Source organism: Leucopleurus acutus, assembly GCF_964270905.1.
Source record: "Leucopleurus acutus genome assembly, chromosome: 9".
Taxonomy (NCBI): Eukaryota; Metazoa; Chordata; class Mammalia; order Artiodactyla; family Delphinidae; genus Leucopleurus; species Leucopleurus acutus.
Window position 1 is genome coordinate 93256771 of NC_139144.1, and position 25531 is coordinate 93282301.

The following is a 25531-nucleotide window of genomic DNA, read 5'->3' on the forward strand; positions in this document are numbered from 1 at the left end:
ATCTCAGATCAAAGCTGCCATGTATCTGACTGTAGGTTAACTGAAGTGTTTCCATATGTACAAAAAATGTACATAAATATGATTACAAGTATACAGGCACTAATAAGTAGATATTCACACAATTAGAGCCCTACACACACGACCAACACATGTGTACTCTCAATTTTCCAGCAGATAGGTATGAGTGAGAATGGGCTGGTCATATCACAGAAGTCACAATAGAGACAACAGGAAATGATGTCTCATCATTGTCTTAATTGTCTAGTTCCAAGGTAGTAGTATATCAAGGGCATAGCAGAGATCTGAAGCTTAACGTAAACTAGAAAACACCAACCAAAGTTTGCCTTTTATTACTTGCTAGTGTGATAGCACCGTATATGCCATCTTACTTGCAGCATGAATCCTGATATGTTCACATTATGAGTTTACTTTGTGGAAATAGATAAAGTTGGTTTTTTAAAGTTCACAGCTTAAGATCTCTAAGCAATGATTTAGAGACATTTGCTTTAATCTGGAAGATTGTGTCTCCTTAAGAAGCCATATCAAACCATGGTAAATTACCTATCCTTTTACTGCCATTTCCAACATCCCAAGCTGTTGATGACGCAATTAAGTCAAAGTCTTTCGGCCAATCTGGCCCAAGAAGACCACCATTTCAATCATAGCTCACCCAACACTGTATCTCCAATTGGCCGTGTGGTTTTCACCCACATACATACAACTACTGGTACCATTTTTCAATGAGGATATCATTACCACAGAGAGAATATTTACCAGGAGGCTAGCAGTATAATATATACATTATGTGCTCTAGAGACACAGCTCACTTCAGCCATGCAAAGTGGGTACCACTCACCTGCTTTATAGATAAGGAGCTGAGACCCTATGAGATTGAGCAACTTGCCCCAGACAGACTGGCCAGGAGTAGAACCTAGGTCTTTCTGACTCAAAGCCATCTCCTTCTATTACATCTTACTACTCTCCTCTCATTTTACTAGTGACAGATTTGGGGAGCAGGACTGAGAAAGCTAGGGAACCATGATGTTCGACAAGACTGCTTTAGATGATCTAGTCTCATGACAGCCCCAAGGGGATGGACTTATGACAACCCTACCATGACCACCTGTGCCAAGAATGGTCAACAGCAGTCTCTATCCTCCATGAGAATCAAATAAGAAGGGCACGACACAGGCTAAACAGGGCTTATAACCCCTCAATAGCCTGTAGTAGTGAATGTGGAATCTCCCTGTGAAGAGCCTTAAAAATAAGGCAGAAATTCAAACGCCCCGGATTCTAAGTGTAACGATACTTAAGCGGCAGGGTTGATCTGGTGGCAGGTGTCTGTGTGTGCGTCTTTCAAGAATCACATCACTGAACTCATTCATTCATTCTGTGGAAAAGGGCAGGGTAACTACTCAACGCAGTCAGTGTTCTCAGTACTGAGGACCCAGGAGAGCACAAGACAGGCAAAGTCCCGAGCTAAATGGAGTTTATGTTCTGATAGGGACACAGACAGGCAAGTAAGGCAGGGATTTTTTTTTCAAGGTTAGAAAGTGATGTGCACTAGAAGAGATGGAGAGAATGGAGAAGGGGCACAGCTGGGCTGGTTGTTTCACCCTCTCTTTTATTCAGTGAGAGAAAGGGGGATGATTACAAGGCCCTCCAAAGTTACTACCCTGGCGCTGCCTGTTGGGTTTCAGTTTCTGACCATCCTCTGGAACCACTTTTACTCAAGGAGGAATGACCCGAGCAACCAATTTTTATTGAGTGCTTGCGACTGGCCATGTGGTTCATTGCTATATATGCTTTATCTCATTGAAGTTTCCAACAACCATAAGCAGCTGGTATTATTGACATTTTATAGCTATGAAACTGAGGCTTAAAGACGTTAAAACAATGATGGACGTCACACAACTAGAAAATCCCAGAGCCTGGATTCAAAGCCGGGTCACTTGATTCCAAAGCCCACACATCACCTCGAATGAAGACACCAAAGCAGGCTTTGCCATTTCCTTCTGTCTTTAAAACATTACCTTCTGCAACCTGTATCTGCCTGGCATATGAGGTAAGAAAAACAACAAGAAAAATCTCCAAAAAACGGACAATATCAACCTTGGGGTCAGTAGTAGTTCTGGGTAACTGCTAAAGCAAACAGTGCTTCAGCTGAGATTGGGGCCTCTGAGCGATAAGAACGTTGGTTAGAATCTGTTGTTCTGGGTGCCCGGCACTGAGAGACACTGGAAGAAGGGAAAGCCCTTCTGTACACCTGGGCATTGCCTAGGCGATATGTAAACCCTACACTGAATCACATGCAAACTACCTCTATTAAGTGACAGAACCATACCCATATTAAATAAGAAGAGACCCGCTCCACACAAGCACACACCCACATACAAACACACAAATGCAGCCTCAATCGACAAGTGTCATTGCAGAAGAGATGACAACCATGCTCAGAGGCTCAGGCTCTAAAAATAAAATAAGACAGACAGACAGACAGACAGCTTAATGAAAGTTTCAAACAAAGGCAAAAGAACTGCATAAAGAGACAGAAAAGTGAAGAAGCCCCACCGCAGTGATTAAGTGTCTCTGACCTGTGTTTCCTTTAAGTGGGAGTAAACTGCCCCAACGACCACCCCAAAGGGTCATTGTTACTGACCAACACTGACAAGAGGAAAACTGCATTGCGTGGATAAATAGTTTCCCACTGAATACTGAGATCTCACGAGATGACAACGGGTGTTCTGTGGGGAAAATAATGGGTTTTCAACAATCATCCCTTCCCCGCAAGCAAACAGAGAGCAAATCCTGCATCCCTAATGCCTCTCTCGGAGCCTCAGAAGACATGTTAGATTATCAAAGGTGTTCAGTGTTTTCTAAACTTATTCCATCACAAGCCATTTTTAAGGAAGAATTTTCCATATTGCTTTTCCAGGAGTTCAGTGCTCTCTAGAACATGATTTTATTTTTTTGAAAGCAGACGGTGCAAATAGACAATGGTACTGCTGATGCCGGGTCACCTAGGAGAGAGTGGCAGAGCCCTACAGCTCCCTGGGCTCCGTATCTCATCACTCTCTCTAGTGCACAAAGTGGGCAGGGTCAGTATCACAAGCTCCTCAAGCATACGGATAACACTCTAAGCTAAATAATTACAATGATAACGATAGCTGTCATAATAACAATGGCTAACTGAGGGCCCGCCCCATGCTAGACCCAGTCCTGTGTGTGCACTTGGACAATCTCATGGACGTTCCCGACCATCTGGCCAGACACATATGGGCAACACCCCTTGCACACACAGAAACACCCCACCCCCTTCCTCCACTCACATCCACTGGCTCGGGGGTCAGGAGCAGAGAGTCTGTCTGAGCAGATGCTTTTTCAAAACTATTTTTGTTGATGGCTCTGCTCTCCCCGAGTCATCTGGATTCACGAGCTCCTCAATATCTTGGTGGTGGGAGGCGCCTCTGGTAGAGAGCGGCCTTAGAAGCGCCGCGGAGATGGCATCTTCACGGCTGGTACCCAAACAGCTTGGAAGGCTGGCTTAGGCTTCTGGGCTTTGCTGCCACACTCACAGCTCCCTCTGTGAGCCCGGCTACCATCTGGAGCTGCGGAGCGTCAGTCTGCCGTGCTGGAAGACCAGGGGCAGCGAGGGGGTGGGGGGAGGGGTGGTCCCAGCGCAGTCTGAGGCTTGCGTCCAACGGTGGTGCTCTGGGGTATCTACCCACCAGATCCGAATGCACAGACGGTCAGAGGTCCCCAGCCACCTGTGCTGGGGACCGACTCTCTCATCTCGCTCACAGTGCACAGATGCCCACAAATCAGCATCTTCATGGGCCACTGGCCAGTGCTCGCATCTTCTAGAGATGAAATAGACAGGGCTCTCACCAGGTTCGCCATCTTTTTTCTCTTTCAAAACAACGGAAAGCTTCCTTCAAATAGGGCAGAGAGCTACTGCTCTTGTACTCTTCTTACAAGTTTCTTCCAAAACCCAGGGACATAGCCAGCATCCTTCCGAGCAGATGCTGTGATGCCCGATTACAAGGATGAGGCTTCTGACCCATCAGGAAGAAGACACAGCCTGTGAGATGTTTTCCAGAATGAGTTACTTTGATTTGTCACACTCAGCTGGTCCCACCCATGACCTAGGGAGACTATGCACATTACACACAGCAGCAAAATGACAGGGAAAGTGTAAGAGTCTCAGCGTCGGGGCATCCCAAACAGAAGGCCTTGTTGAAACCAAAGTCCAACCAAACTACCAATTAGCTCATTCAACTTAATGACATTGAAATATAAGCAAGGATAGGAGAGAAGGAGGGAGGATATTAACATGTGTCAACTACTTTAATCCTCCTGCCAATTCTGAAGAGCAGATATAATCATCACTGTTTTACAGAGCAACCTGAGACTCAGGGCAGCAGGGCAGAGCTAGGATTTCTATCCAGACCTATTTGTCCCTGGATCTGAGTAGCCCCTCACTCTCCACTCCCCCGCTCCCCATCTCACCTGACCGCCCTATTGCAATTCAGTCATCGACTTAATAAAACTATATTTGTTAAGCGCTGAGCAGTATTGGAAGACACCTTAGAATCAAGGTCAGGTGTTACAGGCGGGTTTGGCCATTTTTGCCAAACGTGACCCACAGGGACAAGAGTAAAGTAAAACACACAAACAAAACAATAACAAAAGCGAAACGGTACCCATTAGCCTACCCACAAAGAGAAGGTGACAGAAGTACACTTAAGTATAGAGAAGATATAACTGGTAACAGCATTCCGAAGCCTGACAGCTCCTTTCTTCTCTTGCCCAACCTCTGCGGTCTCCCTCACCTTTCTACCTACCCTATTCCCGTAGTTCTGGCACCTACCTGTCTGTCTGCTCACTTATCCAGAAAGCCACATACCTCTCAACTGAAATCCTCAATCAAGCCTGATTTAAATGTACCTGTGTGAGTGCATCTGAGAGCCGTGTGCAGGCATCTGCGTGGCCAGGTAAGGTAACTCACCTTAACAGAATATCTTCTGTCTTTGCTTCCTAGGGCTGCCCTAACCAAGGACCACAGCCTGGGTAGCGTAAAGCAACAGAAATGTGAATTCTCTCATAGCCCTGAAGGCTAGAAGCCTGTTGTCATGGTGTGTATAGGGTTGGCACACTTCTGAGGGCGAATCTGTCCACGCCTCCCTCTTAGCTTCTGGTAAGAGCCCGCGATGCTTGGCTTGCAGCTCTATCACTCCAATCTCTGCCTCCATCATTACATGGCCTTCTTCCCTGTCTACCACTGTGTGTCCTCTCCTCTTCTCATAAGGATGCTTGTCAGAGTGCATGAGGTCCCACCTACTGCAGTATGACCTCATCTTAACTCATTACACCTGCAACAACCCAATTTTCAAATAAGGTCGCATTGTGGGATCAGGGGGTTAGGACCTCAACATATTTGGGGGGTACACGATTTATGGCATAACAGCCACTCTACACCAGAGGCAGGGACCAGGCCACTTCATTTGGTTCTGACACTCTCTCTGTGAAGTAGATCAGTGGCTCCCTACCCACTATGTGTGACAGCACATATGTCATCTGTAGAGTTTGTTTGTTTTTAACATATTCATGCCTGGTCCCACTCCCCAGAGATTCTGATGTGGTAGATCCAGGCTGGGAACCAGCCATTTAAAAAAATAAAGTTGAAGTAAAGCTTCAGAAGACACTACGATGCTCCTCCAGGAATAAGAATCACTGAGGTCTAAAGATGTTAAAATTAAAAACAAAATTTTTTTAATAAAAATAAAAAGAATCACTGAGGTCAATCTTAATAACCATACAGCAAATCAGGAAATGGGGGCAAAAAGAGGTGAAATGATACGCCCCAAATTCACTCAGTAACTAGATGGAACAATAGGTTTTCAAATTCAGGTCTGTCTCACTCAGAGTCCCCTTCCTTCCCACTACCCATGTGGCCTTTCTGTGTCTACATGTCTCTGGGCAGGTGTGACCACGGTTGTTTGTACCCCTACGTAGTGACGTAGGCAGTGTCTTTTAAGTGTAAAAATTGGTGTGCAAAGGTATGTACTCAATGGATTCTCAGGGGAGGCATGAGTTTCTTTGGGAACAAATACGTATTTCGCTAACATCTTTGTATATGCCATCAGCCACGCACCAGAACGATTTCTACAGACTGTACCCACTGTGATGTTATCAGATGAGTGATGTTGGAGGAGGAGTGACTCCATCACTGAAGAGGTGCCTTTCACTCCTTACTCTATTTTAGCAAAGCAAACGTCATGGGTGGAAGTTAAGAGAAAGGAGAAATCAGTGTGGGTTGAGTAGACAGAGGCGGCTTCGTGGAAATGGGGCTTGAATGCAGTATTGAAAGATGGGTGAGATTTACGTAAGTCGAGTGGGGAAAGGAAACCTTTACAGGCAGGGAGAGGAACATGGGCAAACTCAGAGGCAGGAATAAGCTTTGTACGAGGGAGAAGACAGTCACGAGACAGGCACAAGCAGTGTACCCACTATGAGCCGTGACGTTGTCAATTACAATTAACTGTCACCTGTCACTCTCAACTCGGTCTGAAGTTTCTGGCACTGGGTACCCAGCCCGTAAACACTTGTAGAATAAATGAATGAAAACATGTCCATCAAAATAAATATCATGAAACAAAAGTGGTCCTAGCTGGAATTTTGTCTCAGTTTCCCCCCCCATAATCATGATGGAAAACAGTGATCCTTCTACTCCAATTTCATGACTTTTGCATACCTTTCTTCTCTCCAGACCAGAAAAAGAAACAGCTACTAACTTGGGGACTGCCACTGATTTGGGAACAACTTTAATCCCATTAAATATCTACTCACAGACATTCTGCAGTATTAAATGTTCTCACTGGAGAATATAAAAGAGGAAGAACTGTAAAGGTCTTCTGGTTCAGCCCTGAGACTTTGGAGCAAACTCTCCTACAGCAGTCTTCATGTTCTGTATCGTCACTGCCTTCCTTGCAATGCCTTCCAATATCAGCCCCCAAATGTCCATCCATGTCTGCCAGCAGGAGGTCCTGAATTTGCAGGATGGCTTTGGTTTTAAATAGACTATTGCACTGTCCCCATACGTTGTGATGGTTTCACAGCAGCCATTTTCACCCTCAAATCTGTCTTGGTTTAGACAATATGGTCATGCTTTACAAGCACACAGACATTTATAACATGCGCTCTGAGTCTCAGTTGAGAAAACAGACACACACACACACACCCATCCGTCCTTATTTCCATTCTTACCCAACGCATGCCCTTTGGTGTGCTTATGCCTGTCTCGTGATTCCCTTCTCCCTCGTACAAAGCTTGTTCCTGCCTCTGAGTTTGCCCATGTTCCTCTCCCTGCCTGTAAAGGTTTCCTTTCCCCACTCTACTTACGTAAATCTAACCCATCTTTCAAACCCCATTTCCATGAAGCCGCCTCTGTCTACTCAACCCACACTGATTTCTCCCTTCTCCCTTCTCTTAACTTCCACCCGTGACATTTGCTTTGCTAAAATAGAGTAAGGAGTGAAAGGCACCTCTTCAGTGATGGAGTCACTACTCCTCCAAGCACTCTGCCTGCATTCTGTTTAGAAGCCAGCAGGTAGCACCTGGTTATGGTAATCTGGTCCCAAACCCAACAGGTTGGCTTTCTTCAAAGGTGATTCTTTAAAGAAATGAGAATATATAATCTATTTACACATGGTATTTTTTTTCTTATGAAACTGTGTTCAATACTAAGAAAGCTGCAAATAAAACATTTAAACTGGAGGCTGTCTTGGAGATCTCCTTGCCTAACCTCTTACCCAAAGCAGAGGTGCACCCCCCTTTAGCATCCTTGAAAGATGGCCACCCAACGTATTCATAAACACTTCCTTTGAGCCCATCTCTCCAGGCACCTTGTTCCCCTGTTGGTTGTCCAAGCCCTGATTGTTAAAGTTCTTCCTTATAATACAGTATTTGTCAAAGTTAAGTTTCTGGACCATCTGTACCATGATTATTTGAGGCGATTGTTAAAAATCACAGGTTCCCAAATCTAACTCCAGACCTACTGAATCAGCATTTGGAGCAAGGATTTAAAAAGTAATCTACCTTGTTAACAGGTTTTCCAGGTGACATCTATTATACCAAAGTGTAAGATCGACTGTTAGGGTCAGTGGATTCTCTATCTAGAACTTACTTCTACCTTCCTAACAGGGGAGAGCAAGACACCTCCCTTTTCTTTCCAGTGTTCATTGCAGCACTATTTACAATAGCCAAGACATGGAAGCAACTTAAATGTCCATCGACAGACAAATGGATCAAGTAGATGTGGTATATATATACATACATACACACACATATACATACAATGGAATATTACTCAGCCATAAAAAAGAATGAAATAATGCCATTTGCAGCAACATGGATGGATCTAGAGATTATCATACTAAGTGAAGTAAGTCAGACAAAGACAAATATCATATGATATCACTTATATGTGGAATCTAGAAAGAAAATGATACAAATGAGCTTATTTACAAAACAGAAATAGATTTACAGACTTTGAAAACAAACTTATGGGCACCAAAGGGGAAACCTGGCAAGGAGGGATAAATTAGGAGTTTTGGATTAACATACACACACTACTATATATAAAATAGATAATCAACAAGGACCTACTGTATTGCGCAGGGAACTCTACTCAATATTCTGTAATAACCTATATGGGAAAAGAATCCAAAAAAGAATAGATACATATATATGTATAAATGAATCACTTTGCTGTACATCTGAAACTAACACAACATTGTAAATGAACTATACTCCAATATAAAATAAAAAATTAAATTAAAAAAACATACTTTCCTTTTCTTCATGGCAGCTCTTCTAATGCTGGAAGATGTCAGTTCTCTCTCCTTTCTCTCATTAATACTTTTTTGCAACCCCGGTTATTTCGCTCTTCCTTCTACTACAAAGTTCTCCACCCTGAACCAAGTTAAGCACACTCTCCTGGGTCTTCCCTTTGCCAGCGTCCTTCCCAAAACGTGATGCCAGAATGAAGTGGAGAGAGTGAGTTAGATTTCTAACGCTTTTACTACATATTGATAATTTTGTGAAGTATATCAACTTACACTCCCACCAGCTGACAATGAGAATATGAATTCTGGTCTAAACTAGCCAGCAGGTATTACCATTTTGTAAATCTTTAACAGGCACACGACGTTGCCTCCTCATAGCTGTTTTAATTTGAGTGCCTTTGTTTATATTTTTCATACATATATTGGCCAGCGGTAGTTCTTTTGTGAATTGTCTGCTCTTGTCCTTTCTGGGTCCCCCCTGCCCCCTTTTAATTCATTATGCCCATGGCTGTGGCAAGTAAGTTCTTTCGATGCATTATCTCATCTAACCCTCAAAACAACATTCCTCCCACTTTACAGGTAAAAAAAAACTGAGCCTTCAGGAACTTATAATGAGGAAACACAGGTCTTCAGCTTCCTCACTGCTTTATGCCTTCATTTAATCCATGTTTTTTGGAGGAGAGACCTTCATCCTCCAGACACTTTGTAAAGTGAGTTAAGAAAGCCAAGTATTTGGGATGAAATTATGAGGAAGATTAAAAAGAACACTAGAAATTTTTGTAATTCTATTACCTCCTTACATCTCCCTAATATTTCCTTTCTTTGTTACTTTTCCTGGCATAGAGGTAATTAATAGTGACCGAGTTAGAATCAATTAGTGGGTAGCAATGCTATTTACTGATACAAGGTTTAAGGCGGATGTAGGTACTTGTTCATATTTTTGCCAAGAGAGGTAACGTGTGGCTGACTCTGAAAGAGTGTCAGAAAAGGATCAAAGAGAGTAATCTGGAAATAAGGTAGAACTCCATAACAAATTACAGTCCATCAGTTGACAGCAGCATCAGTAGATAATAGTTCAAAAGTATGTACACAAGAAGGACTGGCTTTCATTTTTTCCATTTTATATTATCAAGACCAGTGTTTACACAATTAACTAAGATCCAAATGTTAATTCATCATTTATAGCATTTTAGTCTAAACAGCTGAGCTTCTCTTGGTTTTGGTTAATTTAATCAAATTTCATGAAATTATACTTTAATTGAAAATACATATGCATAAAGTTGAAATGATATTTAAATCAACTGAATTTACAACCAGATTAAAAGAAATGCAAACAACGAAGTACAGATCTGAGTCAGAAGCAAAATTAATTTACTCCTCCTTCATTTTTCTACCTTGAAGGTGGCCAACAACCAAAGGTCAGGAGTTCTCAATGCCACATAGTGATAACACTGAGATTCAAATCCAAGTTTCCTGACTTTAAATTGAGAGCCTGTACAACTGAGTCTTTAACTGACATTTAACTATTCCCACCCTCACTCAAACAAACCCTGGTCCTCCAAACTCTAATAAAGTTTTCCAAACAAGACCTATAAACGAGGCATCAAAACACCTAATGCAATTTTAAAAAATCTTGGCTCCCCAGCTTTGTGATTCCAGGCAGCCTAATAAAAGTCCCTTGGGGCTATTCTTCTATGGACATTGGCAGAAACTCAATTTCTTCCTTATTTGTTATTCATAGAAACATATTCATTTGCAATTCCTAGGTTCTACATTTTGCCCCAAATCCTCTTTCACGTTATAAACAAACATAACAAAAAAGAAAAAAATTATTAGGTCAATTATGATGCCCATTTCCCCAAAATAAGAAAGAATACAACTTTTCTTTCTTCTTTACTATTGTTAGTTTCCCATTACCCTCTTTTTTATTTTATTATTATTATATATATATTTTTTTTTGTGGTACGCGGGCCTCTCACTGTCGTGGCCTCTCCCGTTGCAGAGCACAGGCTCCGGACGCGCAGGTCCAGCGGCCATGGCTCACGGGCCCAGCTGCTCCGCGGCATGTGGGATCTTCCCGGACCAGGGCACAAACCCATGTCCCCTACATCGGCAGGAGGACTCTCAACCACTGCACCACCAGAGAAGCCCCCATTACTCTCTTTTTGAACCATAATTTTTAACGACACAAAAATTTTAAGTTCAGTTTCTCAATACTAAAATTTAGTTCCTCCCAACTTACAGCCTGGCAACCATGCTCTTTTCATGGAACACAAAGAAGATTTAAATGTTGTTCCAAATACGGACAAAGCAAATTTTAGAAAGCTATGCTATGATGGAGTTGACTGTTGATCACTTATATAGTTTCTAGAATTTTCTCATCTGGAGCCTAGTCTGAATTATTTGTGAGCCTACACCCACCACCAGACCGGTGTTTGCACCCATCTCTACCTTCACCCACCAGTAATGTTGTCCACCACCCATGCTCCCCTACGAAGGAGAGCCTTCTCCCACAGAGACCCTTCCTCCACCCACAGGTCTCTCCCCACAGGACACGGCTCCGTGTGCAAGCATCGCCGTCATGCACACTCACCCTCTCCCCCACCCCCAAACACACTAACAAAACCCAATACTGGTTATCATCACAAAGTAGCACATTATCCCAAGGTTCGACCTGCAGAATCAAGAAAAAACCTAAAACCATTCAACTGACCCCTTAAAAGCCATGCTAACTTGATAAACTGTCAACTGCCTCACAGGGACAGGCTCTTTCAATGCTTTCCTTGGAAATTCAGGCGCGGTGATCCCCGCTGCCTTCAGACTCAACTACCCGCAAGGCTCCCCCCAGGAAGGCCAGAGCACAGGGGTCCCGGGCGCACACTCACTGCAAATCTGACTTGGCAGTTCTCCTCCCCCAGGTAGCACAGGTCTCCCGAGACGTTGGTCTCCAGCCACAGGTGCTCTCCATTCACGGCATTTTCCTGGAAGGAAAAGACCCACCTGACTTCAGTTTTCTTTTCAGGCATAAAGGGACGGGGTGGAGGGGGGCAGATCTCAAATTTAGATTTTGGATGCAAGACAGTTAGTGAACCCAAATTGTCTAAATGCTTCTCATTTTACCCCTGAAAATACCGCTGAAATTGGTCCTACCAAAATTCTAGAAACGGAAAAAGGTATTTGGAAAAACTGTGAGCAATAATTAATTAATATGTTAAGTCCAAAGATGCGTTTACCCATGGATGTGGTCATCTTTGAAATATGTAACAAATGAGGGGCAAAAAACCCTCAAGGTATTCAATCTAAGGCCTTATTCATCCAGGCCCACTGCAGAGTTCATGACAATTGAGGCCAAAATTCTATTAAAAGTCGACTCTCCTTAGCAAATTAGCTAAGGAGGAGAGTAGTATTAAAGTACTTTAAAGGCTGCTTGAAAATACATTTATATCAGTAATGGATAAATTATACTTCTAAACCAGGAGCTTCTTATAACTTAGTTTTAAGTCGCTGTGTAGTCAAAGCATAATAAATTACTAACTCAAACATTTCACCAGCTCAATAGGGCCTTCGTCCAATTCTAAATTCTTCAAATTGAATGATTTCCCTGCTTCTAAAAATATTCACATACCTCCAGTGGCAAACAGAGAATAGCTGTAGGTTTGGAACCCTAAAAGTCTTCAGATCATGATGGATGAGAACAAGATAAAAAATAAATTAGTTAATTAAAAGGCATTTCTTTGCCAGGTATCCTAAAGAAATCCAGCTCCACAAACTAAAATATTCTACTACTGGGAACTTATCATCCAGATTTAACTTACAACCATTTATAGAATTAAATCTCTTTTCATTCTTTTATTCTCTAATTCATTCAATAAACATTCCACACACCTGGTGCCAGGCACTGGGTTAGTGTGCAGTAAAATCTACCAGAGAACATGGAAACTAAACACATAATCATAGCAGCAAATACTACAGAAACGTACTACAGCAAAAATCCCACCAACTCTTTTAAAAAGTGAAGTATAAAATGTTGCAGTGGGGAGAAGGTCAAAAATCCTTGATAATACCAATCTAGGCAGGCCCAAAATTAAGTCCCAGCAGGCCAAGTAAGGTGGGCAGGAGCAGGTAAGCCCAGGGAGTCAGAGACTTGCAAGACATCAGTAACTCACTGGGCTGGCAGGCTTCATCCACGCTGGGCCAAGCCGATTGCCCCTGCACACTGGAGACCCTCTACGAGCACTCAGAAGCTTGCTGATAAGGATTCAGGCACAGCAGGAGTGCTAGCATGAGCTAACCTCACTCCTGAGTGGGGATCTGATTAGAAAGCCCAACATTAATAAGAGAAGAGGGAAAGAAAAAGGTGGGGGCTTCCTGCCACAGTGGCTCGAGCACACTCGTTCTCAAATTTAATTGCTCATTACAATGACCTGATGGGTTTTGAAGAACACCTGGCTACCAGCCCATCCCCAGAAAGTGTGCTTTAACTAGTCTGAAGTTTTTAGCAAATATCTGCAGCTGTAAGAATGGAGATACCACTTACTGAAATTCAGGGAGAAGATTACAGTAAGAGCAGATTTAGGGAGTAAGCGGAGTTCGGGTTTTTGTTTTATTTTATTTTCCATTGAGTTATAATTAACATTCAATATATTAGTTTCAGGTGTACAACACAGTGATTCTATAGTTTTATACATTATGAAATGATCAGTGCAATGAGTTCAGTGTTGAGGATGTAAAATTCTGAGATGCTTATTAGACCTTCAAGTGGAGATGTTGAGAGGGCAATTTTTATGAGTCTGAAGTTCAAAGAAGAGGTATGTACTGCATGAATAATTTGGGAGGCAACCGTTAATTGATGGCACCTAAAGCCATGAGAACTGAATGCAAAAACCTAAGCTCTGAGTGCTGAGCTATGGAACATTCCAATACTTAGAGTTTGGGGATATAGGAAAGATCCAGCAAAGGGGACTGGGATGGAGTGGCCACTGGGGTACAAGGAAAACAAAAAAGAGTATAATGTTTCCAGGAAGAAAGTGCACCTAGAAGGTCTGTGTCAAAAGCTGAAGAATTGGCCATTGGATTTCACCATGTGAACATGTGAAGTCACTGATGATCTTGACAAAAGTACCAACAGCAGGATGAGAAGGAAGAAAGCCTGATGGAATGGGGTTCAAGAAATAATATTACTGACTCTAGTTTCAAAATGTGTATGAAACCCAATTAATTCTCACCACATCTACTGTTACCACCCAATCCTCCATCATCTCTGGCTTGGAATATTCCCAATAGCCCCCTAACTGGTGTCTCTGCTCTACTCTTGTCTCCCCATGGTCTGTTCTCCACAGAGCAACCAAAATAATTACCTTAAAATGTAAATCTAATCAGGGACTTCCCTGGTGGCGCCGTGGTTAAGAATCCATCTGCCAGTGCAGGGGACACAGGTTCCATCTCTGATCCAGGAAGATCCCACATGCCGTGGAGCAACTAAGCCTGTGCACCACAACTACTGCGTCTGGGCTCTGGAAACCACGAGCCACAACTACTGAGCCCGTGCGCTGCAGCTACTGAAGCCCATGCGCCTAGAGCCTGTGCTCCACAACAAGAGAAGCCACCTCAATGAGAAGCCGGCGCACCGCAACGAAGAGCAGCCCCCGCTCGCCACAACTAGAGAAAGCCCGCGCGCAGCAATGAAGACCCAACGCAGCCAAACAACAACAAAAAAACTAAATCTAATCAAATCGCTCATCTGCTCATAACTCTTCAATGGCTATCTATGTACTCGGAAGAGTGCAAAGTCCTCACTTACCTCGTCCCTGGGAGCCTCTCTGACTTCCTCTCCTGTCTCTCCGCGATCTCGTTTCCTTGTCCAGCTACCTCATCTTCTCTCTCTCTCCCTCTCAGTCGCTGACCTGCCATTACACTGGTCTCGTATTTCCCAAGCAGACTAAGGAAGCTCTCATCTCAGGTCCATTGAATTTGCTGCTCCCTTGACTAAAAATTGCTTACACGAAACACCTGCACTGTGCATTTCTCATTTCATTTAGATCTCTGTTCAAATGTCCCCACATCAAAGACTGTTGACCACGTATTCTGTTTACTGTATCCAAACTTCCTATTCTTCTTCATTCTGACTTACGTGGGTAATTTCTATTTACCTTTTGGTTACCAGATCAAGTGTTATTTTCTCAAAGAAGCCATCACGGACCCCAAAATCGAAGTCATTTTGTTAGTTACTCTCATAAAACCATGTTTCCCTCCCATCATTAATTGGCATGATTATTTGATTCATGTTTCCCTCTTATGCTAGATTCTAAGCTTCATATGGACATTAAATGTCCAGCACTTAACTTAGCACCTGGCAAATAGTAGGTGATAAATAAATTTGGGGAACTGAAAAGATGAGATTAAGAATCAGTGAATGAATCATATTCTTGTTATATGCAATTCCAAGGAGTAGAAAGGATAATTATTTTTTTAATCTGTCCATAAGTTTGGAGTCACAAACTGTGAGAAGTAAACATGGATGCCTAAGAGACACGACGGTCTTTCAAAATCATGAAAGAAACAGAGGCATGCAAGAAAAAAAACAGTCATGCAAGGAAAACATGAAACATACCTTTTCTTAGACTACATTTTCCCCACGCCTCATCCTTTTCCTGTACATCTGTCTTGTCTGACGCATCAGAAGGAAGTAACCTTACGCAAAGAGAGGTCTGGCCTTTGCCCTCAACCATAGGAAGGTAATCTCTCTAAGTGCCTGGAATGTCTTGCCTGATAAGAGTATCTTTGTTTACATGGGGACCTTGGGCCATGCCAAATATTCTAAAGTAGCAGTGACTTATGGTGAGGCATATATCAGCTCATCCTCCAGAGGGGCTAGGGGCTAAAGTCAACCATGCAGGTGGTTAACTGTGTCTACATGACCAAGCTCCGACTAAAACTCTGGGTACCGAGTTTCAGATGAGCTTCCTTGGTTGGCAATATGCCATATGTATAGTTGCACCATGGTTGCTGGGAGAAGTTATCTGTCATAAATCCACCGGGAGAGGACAACCGGAAGCTCCTTGTGTAGAAATGTCCTGGACTTTGCACCATGCACCTCTTTCCTTGGCTGGTTTGAGCCGGTATCCTTTCACTATAATAGGCCATAAATGTGAGTACAGCAGCTTTCAGTAAATTCTGTGAGTCCTTCGGATGAATTATTGAACATGAGTGTGGTCTTGGGGATTCCGGAACCTGCAAGTGAGTATGATCTTGGGAACTCCTGAATTCAGCTGGGTGGCATTCACACATGAATAGAAAAATAAACTGTTGTGGTTTTCTTCTTACACTTCTGATAAATCCTTATCCAGTTCAAGAGTAATAAACATGAGCTTTGGAGTCAGATAGACTTGCTACCTACTAGCTCTATGACCTAGGGTCTCTCTAACTTCCCTAGACCTCAGTTTACTCACCACTAAAATTGTAATAATAATTGTACTTCCCTCACGAGATCACAATGATGTTTAAATGTGAAAATGAATAACGTTCAATGCCTTGCCCACAATGAGAAGTTAACAGGTGTTAATATAGTTCTTTTTATAAAAAATTATTTATTTATTTTTGGCTGCATTGGGTGTTTGTTGCTGCATGCAGGCTTTCTCTAGTCGCGGTGAGCGGGGGCTACTCTTCGTTGAGGTGCGCGGGCTTCTCATTGCGATGGATTCTCTTGTTGCGGAGCACGGGCTCTAGGCACGCGGGCTTCAGTAGTTGTGGCACGTGGGCTCAGTAGTTGCAGCGCACGGGCTTAGTTGCTCCGCGGCATGTGGGATCTTCCCAGACCAGGGCTCGAACCCGTGTCCCCTGCATTGGCAGGTGGATTCTTGACCACTGCGCCACCAGGGGATTCCCTCAATATAGTTCTTATTATCGTTGTGGTTAGTTACCAGTTTTCGTTCTTCTTTCCTAATCCATAGATGTTGGTATTATCCAACATCTATTTCTCTCCTGGGTCTTTGTAGTCAAGACTGCTAGCCATTCACCAAAATCATTTTTCTCTTCTTCCTGAGCACACAGCTAGACCTTGTTACCCAGACTCACTTGTGATTGGATGTGGCCATGTGACCCAGTTCTAACCAATGGCACATGAGCAGGAGTGACATGTACTATTTTCAGACTTGGCCCACTAAAACCTCCCTCCCTTTTCCCATACTGGATACCTGGGAAGTTGGCCTTTGGGATGATTTTAGAAGGCTTCTAATGATGCTGTAAGAGCAACTGTCAGTCCAGGTCACTGAATAACTATGTGGAACAGAGCTCACCCGCCACCCAACCTGAAACAGTCCTGGTCTGTTACACAAGTGAGAAACAAAGTTCTCTTGTATTGAGCCATTACGTGATGATTTTATTTATTGCAGCCTAGCCCACCCCAACTAACACAGGCCTCTTCTCTTTGCTCACGGCTTTGTCTGCATTTCCTTTCATTGTCTACATTTACCCCCAAGTTACCTACCATACACTGAACGGCAATGCCTAATCTCTGAGTCCTGGTTTCTTCTGCTCTGAATTCTACTTCTGACATTCTCTCTGATATTTCACACTGCTGTAAAATTAACTCCCTTAAAACATAGCTGTGGGCTTCCCTGGTGGCGCAGTGGTTGAGAGTCCGCCTGCCGATGCGGGGAACACGGGTTCGTGCCCCGGTCCGGGAGAATCCCACATGCCGCGGAGCGGCTGGGCCCGTGAGCCATGGCCGCTGAGCCTGCGCGTCCGGAGCCTGTGCTCCACAGCGGGAGAGGCCACAGCAGTGAGAGGCCCGCGTACCGCAAATAAAAAAAAAAAAAAAAAAAAAAACATAGCTGTGATTATGCCTCTCTCTTGCTTAGGAGGCCAAAAAAAAAAAAAATCCCTATTATTTATAAAACAAAATCTAAACTTAATCCCACACACTAGACCTTCCATTAATGGTACCAATCTGTCTTTCTTATTCACCTTCCCACATTCTATTCTTCTGTCACTCTTCTCTAAATATAGTCCTATTTTCCTTTTCTGTGCCGTATTTTTTTATTTATTCCATTCTCCACACCCAGGTACCTCTTTCTCTCTTCTTTACACATTCATCTTGAAATACCATCTCAAACAGTATATAACTCAGAGTATCCGTCTGTGCCAGACAGAAAAAATAGTTCCGTTTCAACATGAAGATAACATTTCTTCTGTATTAGTGAGTGTTGAAACAAGTCTCTGTAGGTATACATAGATTTATATAGATCAACCTATCTATAGATAGATCTAGCTACCTAAGAGCAGAGACCCACCTATGTAGATACAGGTAGGATTTCTTGCTCTCAAGTTCTACCTGAAGTCCTAGTAATAAATAGTTATAGGTAAAAAGACACAAGTTGTGGAGAGGGAGTGTTATAGACTGAATGACACTTACAGATAGAGTACACTGACACCAGAAGCAAATAATCTACACAAAATGAAGACATTTGCTTGTAAAAAATGTTTTGAAACAATAAGACAATCATAAATATGTATCAAATGTAAATATCCTTACAAATTCAGAAAGGGAAACAAAAATCTGGACTGTCTCCCTCTAAAAATCTTCAAGGTAATAATAGGTGAAATCTGTCTCAGATGGTTTCGGTATGTTGTCCAGTAAGCATATGGCAACGGAGCGCTTGAAATGTGATTAGCGCTAATTGAGATGTGCTGTCAGTGTAAAATTCACAGCAGATTTTGAAGACTGACTTAGTCTGAAAAAAGAATGTGAACCGTATATTGATGGTTCATATATGTATCATATATTCATCATATATATATAAAGAATGTGAACTATATTGATTATGTGTTGAAACAGCAATATTTTTATATATTTGGTTAAACAAAATATAATATTAAAATTAATTTTACCTATGTCTTTTCACTTTTTAATGTGGCCACTAAAAGTTAGGTTTTGTTTATGGCTCATATATATTTCTGTTCAACAGTGTTAGTTTAGATAATCACTTACTAAGAGGCAAAAGATTAGACCTAGGTACTTCTCACCGACCTGTGAAGTTGTAAGAGTCTATGATTTCTCCCAGCAGCCAATGTGATTTAATTTAAAATTCTCACAATTTTAGAAACTAAAAGGTTAGAGAGGGTGCATGAAAACATGCTAGATATGTCCCACTATTAACATGGCTGACCAGGTCAGGACCTTTACTAATTTATAGTCGGTTATCTCCTCCTGCTCTGCTTAGCAATCTGATATCTTGATTAAATGGACAATGTTTTTTGAAATGAGGATGGAAGTGGAGAAAGATATCGGGGTGTGAGTCATTACTGGTGATGACACCCAAACCTGAAGTTAAAAAGCAAAGGCCAAGAGCTTGTAAGGAAGGCACAGGTCTGCTTGGACCTGCCATCTGAAACAAGACTAAAATGAGAGCATGCACATGTGCATACAGATACACACACACACACACACACACACACACACACACACACACACACACCTGCCTCCTCCTGCCTTTTCATTCAAGGTTTCCAAAGATAAAATGACCTAGTTTCATAACCCCATTTAAACCAATCCCACATGAAGACTCTGCTTCCCTCATCTTGTCTCTGAACCAAACAGTGAGGCAGTGAACCCACTGTGCTATGTTTTACCTGCCCAGAAGGAAGCACTCCTTTTCTTAGCATCATCAACCAGAGGGAAGAAAAGGTGGCCTGGATTTAGGATGTGGGTTTGTTTCTGTTGAGGCTCTGTTTTCCACAGCCCTCAGCCTTGGAGGAAATTTTCCAACGAAGAAGGCAAAAATGAATTGAAATCAAGGATGCTATGTTGAAAACCAACATGCTTTTTAAGAAAGATCTTGGTGGCTTTTCTACCATTGCTTTGAGAGTTGTTCAGGCAGTGTAATGGGCAAAAGCAAATTACAGAACAGAGGACACAGAGCGAAGATCCACATCCTATGTTCTCTGCTCTAACGCTAAAAACAGGAAAGAAATCTCCACGTCCAAATTAAGTCTCCGTTGCATGGGAGGCATGTGACATTTAAGAAAAGACACACATTATCTGTGCAACAGACTCACTTCGAAGTGGGCTAACTCGCTCTAAACTGGAAGCTTGGATTCCAGCCCAGGAGATGAGACTATTTTTCCTTTTTGAGCATTACTCCCTTCCTTTCTAGCAATTTAGCTTGTTTTCCCCAAAACTGGCTTGGCTGACGTTCATGGCATGGTGTCAAAGGGAGAGCCCCTGTAGGTTGTCACCATGAAAGGGAAGAGAGGATACCATTGGGAGGAATGGGAAGATCAAAAACTGTGTGTGCTTTAAGTCTTAAAACAATGCACTAGATTAGGAAGGAAATTTAAAAAGAGTTGGGCTTCCCTGGTGGTACAGTGGTTAAGAACCCGCCTGCCAATGCAGGGGACACGGGCTCGAGCCCTGGTCCTGGAAGATCCCACATGCCGTGGAGCAACTAAGCCTGTGCGCCACAACTACTGAGCCTGTGCTCTAGAGCCCGTGAGCCACAACTACTGAGCCCGTGTGCCACAATTACTGAAGTCGGTGCACCTAGAGCCCATGCTCTGCAACAAGAAGCCACCGCAGTGAGAAGCCCGCACACCGCAACGAAGAGTAGCTCCTGCTCGCCGCAACTAGAGAAATCCCGCGTGCAGCAACGAAGACCCAACACAGCCAAAAATTTAAAAAAAAATTTTCTAAAGATTGATCATTTTAATGCATTTAGTCCAGAAAAGTGGGCTGATAGAAGGAGAGCAGTGGTCACGCTGCTTTTTTGTAGAGAAGCAGACAAGGGAGTAGAATAAAGAGAATGGTAGTAGGTCAAGCCAGAGGACTAGTCTTACAGTTTAAACAGAACAAAGAAAACCCTGGTTTAGCTTTTTGAACAAGCAGGCAAACTAAAGTAACATAAATGAACTTGGTGTAAAGCACTTAGGTTAGGAAAAGCCAAAAATTTAGAAACAAGGGCAAGTCTCAGCAAAAAAAAAAAGTCATTGAAATGTTTTTAACAATCTGCTTCTTCCTCTCTTCTGAGAAAAATCTTTTACATGATTGTCTTAAGGAAGTATCGGGCTGGCTTCTGTTTGCTAACAGCAATGTTAGCCCACAATTACAGGTGTTTTTTTCCTGAGTCACATCTTACAACTCCTTCCACATCAGATCTCTAAATAAGCCCTGAGATGGAGTGTCTTCAGAGAAGGCTTTCCATTTTACCTCCACTGTTAAACATCCCCAAAGTGTTTCCTGCCACCATGATAATTCATCAGGCCACCAGGACAGGGCAGCCATAATCAAAGGGGCTGAAGGATTAAAGGTCAGCTACGCACCCCGGCCATACTTCCTATTTGCTCTTCCTGAACTGTGTACTGCAGTTCACCCACCACTAGCCAAAAATACCACTGTGATGAAATATTAGAGTATATACCTCTCTACAGGAATCAGAAAAATAATACCTTCTAGTCAAGCTTTGGCTCAGGAAGGAAAATTCTTTCTAAGAGCATTTTCTGGTAACTCTTTCCAACATCAAATGGGGATGGAGGCGTCCTTCCTCACAACCCCAGTGACGCTCTCTGTACCCCTCTACGCTAGCTGTTGCTGCCCTGTATTTTAGCTGTCAATGTCCCTTCTGCCCATGGCATTCTAAGCTTCTTGAAGGCAGAAACCATATCTTCCTCACCTCAGAATCCCAAGGAACTAACACAGGTTCTAGAACAAAGCAGGTACTCAACAAATGGTGATCAATCAACCAATTCGTCAATTACTTTATTTCTGAATAGAAAACCTGCCGGCTGTACCGTTTACAAAGAACTTTCACGCTCATTGCCCACATTTGATCTTAACAACAGCCCTGAAGTCCCCCTTAGGGAGGGGTCACCATTGTCCCCCTCTACCGATGAGGACCCTGAGGCGGAAAGAAATCAAGTGACTTGACTAATGTCACAAAAGGGGCAGAGAAATGATTTAATGGATGTTTCTATCTAAATGATATAAACTCTCTCTCATTAGAATCTTGCATCTCAGATAGGATCCTACTACTTTGGATCAGAGGATTTGGAACACCATGGATATTAAACTAAGTTTTTGGGGTCCCTGTAACACACTCTCCTCATTGGCCCATGCACATCCCTTTTTTATTTAATTTACCTGTTTGTTTATATATTTAATTCTTTTTTAAATTATGTAAGCACTACTGTAAATATATTCTACACTCCCTTATGGTTTAAGAGTTTATTAACTAACTGTCCTGGAATAAAGGGAAATTCGAGGAGAGGAACAGTCTTCCTGAACACCAACTCAACATACACAGGTGCTACTGGAGCACTCTTGGACTCCATCAAGGAAGAAGTTGCATTCCAATTCAATTCAGTCTTTTGCCAGGTACTTCATACACTGCATACATTGGTATGTGTCCAGAGTATAAAATAAGGATGTTAGTAAGTGTGTTCTTGGGAAAGAGGGAGAAATATTATAGTATTAAAGGACATTAAATCATAGCCTATGTGCTAAAAATAAAATTGAGTTTAAAAATTCCTCTCCTTCCCCCCACCCTGCCATAGTCTTTCTTACGGGAGGAAAAGAACACGGATTATTCCCTCTGTTCAACTCAACCAGAAATGCTAAACAAGATTCATCATTAAGACCAGACTGGCAGAATCTCAGAGCAGCCCTCCTCTAGCTTCATACTGTTCCTTACATTCCTTCAGAAAGAGACAAGGCCTTTCAGTCCACAGTTAAAAGTGTCTTTAGCCAAGAACTTGACTCACCGAAGACTCTCAGTAAAAGCAATTCACACGGCAACCTTCAAGGTTAACAGCTTTTGTACATGTCTTTCGGGTAAAACATTAACATCAGCTAATATACAGCAGATGCAAACTTTTATGTATAGAATGGATAAATAACAAGTTCCTACTGTATAGTGCAGGGAACTATATTCAATATTCTGTGATAAGCCATAATGGAAAAGAATATGATAAAGAATGTATATATATGTATAACTGAATCACTTTGCTGTACAGCAGAAATTAACATGACACTGTAAATCAAGTATACTTCAATAAAATAATTTTTTTTTTAAAAAACAGCTAATATACCCACCCCGCTGATATGAGACCCATCTACCTTTGGGTTAGGGGAGGAAGCATAGCAAACAGGAGAACATGGAGTGCCTGGAATGTAAAGTGAGGTCATCCTCTCGCAGGAAAAGAATAAAAAAAAAGAAAAAGAGAAAAAAGGACCAAAAAAGAAAAAGCAGCTTGAGCTAAGGAAATCAAACTTGGACTTTGTGATGTCGCTAAGAGTAAACTCTATTCATCATCAACTTGGCAGGGACCAATAAAGCATGTGCACAGAGGTACTTTTTATCTCACAGCTGCAAACCCAGGCAATAGTGCTTCAAAGGATTCATGAAGTTTTTATTTTAGTTTTCAATACGTCTGACTTCATATAAAGGAGCTATGTTCTTAGGAATCTGGAAATGGAGCCAGGGCTTAGATACCCAAAGATGGATCAGTGAACAATATTGAAAATGATTAAGTCTTGTTGGTAGCTACAGGAGTCGTGAGGATGAGAGAGACGCACATGCAATGGAATGGTGTTGAAATGAAACAGCCGACACCTACACTCCAGTCCAGAGTCGCTCTGGGCTCCTTCGCTGGCCCGTTTGCCACAGGAATGCTGAGGGGATGTGCAGGGGCCAGGTGCTGCAGGCCCGCCCGGGAGATTGCTTTCCTGCAGCAAGAAGAAACACAAAGGAAAACCAACATCAGAAGGTAATACAGAGCTAAACAGTTCCCGTGGGGTAGGAACAATGTCTGAATTAGTCTTCCACACGTGAAGGCCTTTGCAAATGTACTGGAATATATCTCTCTAAAGCGCATGGTGAAGACAGAGGGTGGCAGGTCTCAAAAGACAGGGAGACTGAGGGGACCACCTTAGGGTGATATCGCTTCAGGACCAGGAATTAAAATGTAAGCCCCTATTCAGGGCAGAGGGCGGAATGCAGGTCTCTGTGTTTACAGAAAAGGACCTAAGGCTGGAGTGGTCCCAAATCTTAGACAATTTTAAAGCTACCAGAGACTAAGCAAGAAAAGCAGGCTCATGAGGTTTTCGACTGAAATTCCTCCGTTTCCCATCAAAGAGCTCTCCAAGCTGGCTCCCGCCCCAAATTCAGTCTTATGCATCTCAAGAACATCCTCCCTTACCCTTGCAGAGGAATTCTACGCATGGCCTGAGGTTCTAAATGGGAAAAGACCGATTTGCATCCTCGAAATCGCCCACGCTGAAAGATCAATATCTTACCAAGGTCCGCGGTAAGCAAAATCCAAAACACATTGGTTGGATTTTAGGTTTGTTGAGTGTAACGTAACAGAATTTGGGTCAGAAAGGAGTGAATGAATCAGGGGAGGTTGAGAAAGTCAGGCCTGACACTGGTCTGCAAAGGTAAGAAATCAGAGGAGCTGCTTTAGCAAAGCAAACATGACTGTTGCTGAGCAAGGGGAAGGGAGGAGATAAGAGCCTAGTGGAGAAAGTGAGGACAGCAAGATAAAGGAGGAAAGCAGGGATCACCCACGGAGAGCTTGTGGTACCATCAGGAATAACAGAAGCCCAATTTCTGAAAAGCTCCGTCAGAAATGTCGACAGGGCTTCCCTGGTGGCACAGAGGTTGAAAGTCCGCCTGCTGATGCAGGGGACATGGGTTCGTGCCCCGGTCCGGGAAGATCCCATGTGCTGCAGAGCGGCTGGGCCCGTGAGCCATGGCCGCTGAGCCTGCGCGTCCAGAGCCTGTGCTCCGCAACGGGAGAGGCCCCAACAGTGAGAGGCCCGCGTACCACAAAAAAAAAAAAAAGTCAGACAATGGTCTCAAGTTTAAACAGGAGTGCTGATGTGTGGATTAACTAAGTGGCTCCCTGGACGGGAGAGAAGCGTTCCTCTCCGGGAGGGTCCACATGTGCTCTGAGAACGACCTGAACTAGAATCAGGCGAGCCTTTGTGATGCTGCAGCTCTGAGTCCCGAGTGGGTCTGAGCCGGGTGTGGGGGGCAGCAATCTGCGCTTACACATGCTTCCCAGGTGCTTCCTTCTGTCGCTAAAGTCTTCACGCTGCTCTACGGGAGTGCAAAAAGATTTTAATCTAAAACGGAACCAGAGGATATGAAATGGAGAGTCTCACACATGTGCTCTCAGGCAAACGAAACGTAAGAACTAAGAGATTGATTTCCAGTAAATGCCTGATCTACAGGAGACAGAAACTTATCCCTCAAACCATGAACATTCGCCAAGAATCTCTCCCCATCCTCAAACCAATGAACTTGCTGCTTGGATTCTGGCTGGACTCTCCCCTCTTTGCTCTCTTTGACCATAAGAACAGTTCGTCCGAAACTATCAGCAGATTCGCCCATAGCTTACTACAGGTTGCGTGTCCCACATTGCACTGCTATTCCCATATAAACACAATTTCTGGTCATTTGAGCTTGCTTCAGTTTACTTCTTTATTTAGGTTGACAGAGCAAGACAGGGGCCACTAACTACCCCAGGCCTATCAAGGGTGGGGGGGTGAGCCTGAAGGAAGGCACCAGCCACTTCATTACCTACTTTACTTGCATTAGCTCTCTGCAGCCTGTCTCATAGGATGTACACATGCAGTAAGAAACTGCCATCTCTGACACTACACCTGCAGAAGCACCAAGTCCCCAGGGAGG

At 43.1% G+C, this 25531-nt stretch overlaps 2 protein-coding genes across 3 annotated transcripts in view; both read right to left on the bottom strand.

The window, feature by feature from the left end:
* DGKI (diacylglycerol kinase iota) overlaps positions 1 to 25531 on the bottom strand; it is a gene marked incomplete at its 5' end in the record, with an annotated part of 450403 nt that overhangs the window by 263451 nt on the left and 161421 nt on the right. For both annotated transcript variants that reach the window (XM_082846809.1, XM_082846808.1), the window contains 2 exons: positions 11732 to 11827; positions 23454 to 23562. In XM_082846809.1, the coding sequence (XP_082702935.1) occupies positions 11732 to 11827; positions 23454 to 23562 (205 nt within the window). The remainder of the gene's footprint in view (positions 1 to 11731; positions 11828 to 23453; positions 23563 to 25531) is intronic.
* Positions 5910 to 25531, bottom strand: part of CREB3L2 (cAMP responsive element binding protein 3 like 2) — a 329774-nt gene continuing 310152 nt past the window's right edge. Inside the window, exon 13 of the transcript XR_014326465.1 lies at positions 5910 to 5920. The gene's annotated coding sequence lies outside the window, so the exon portion shown is untranslated. The remainder of the gene's footprint in view (positions 5921 to 25531) is intronic.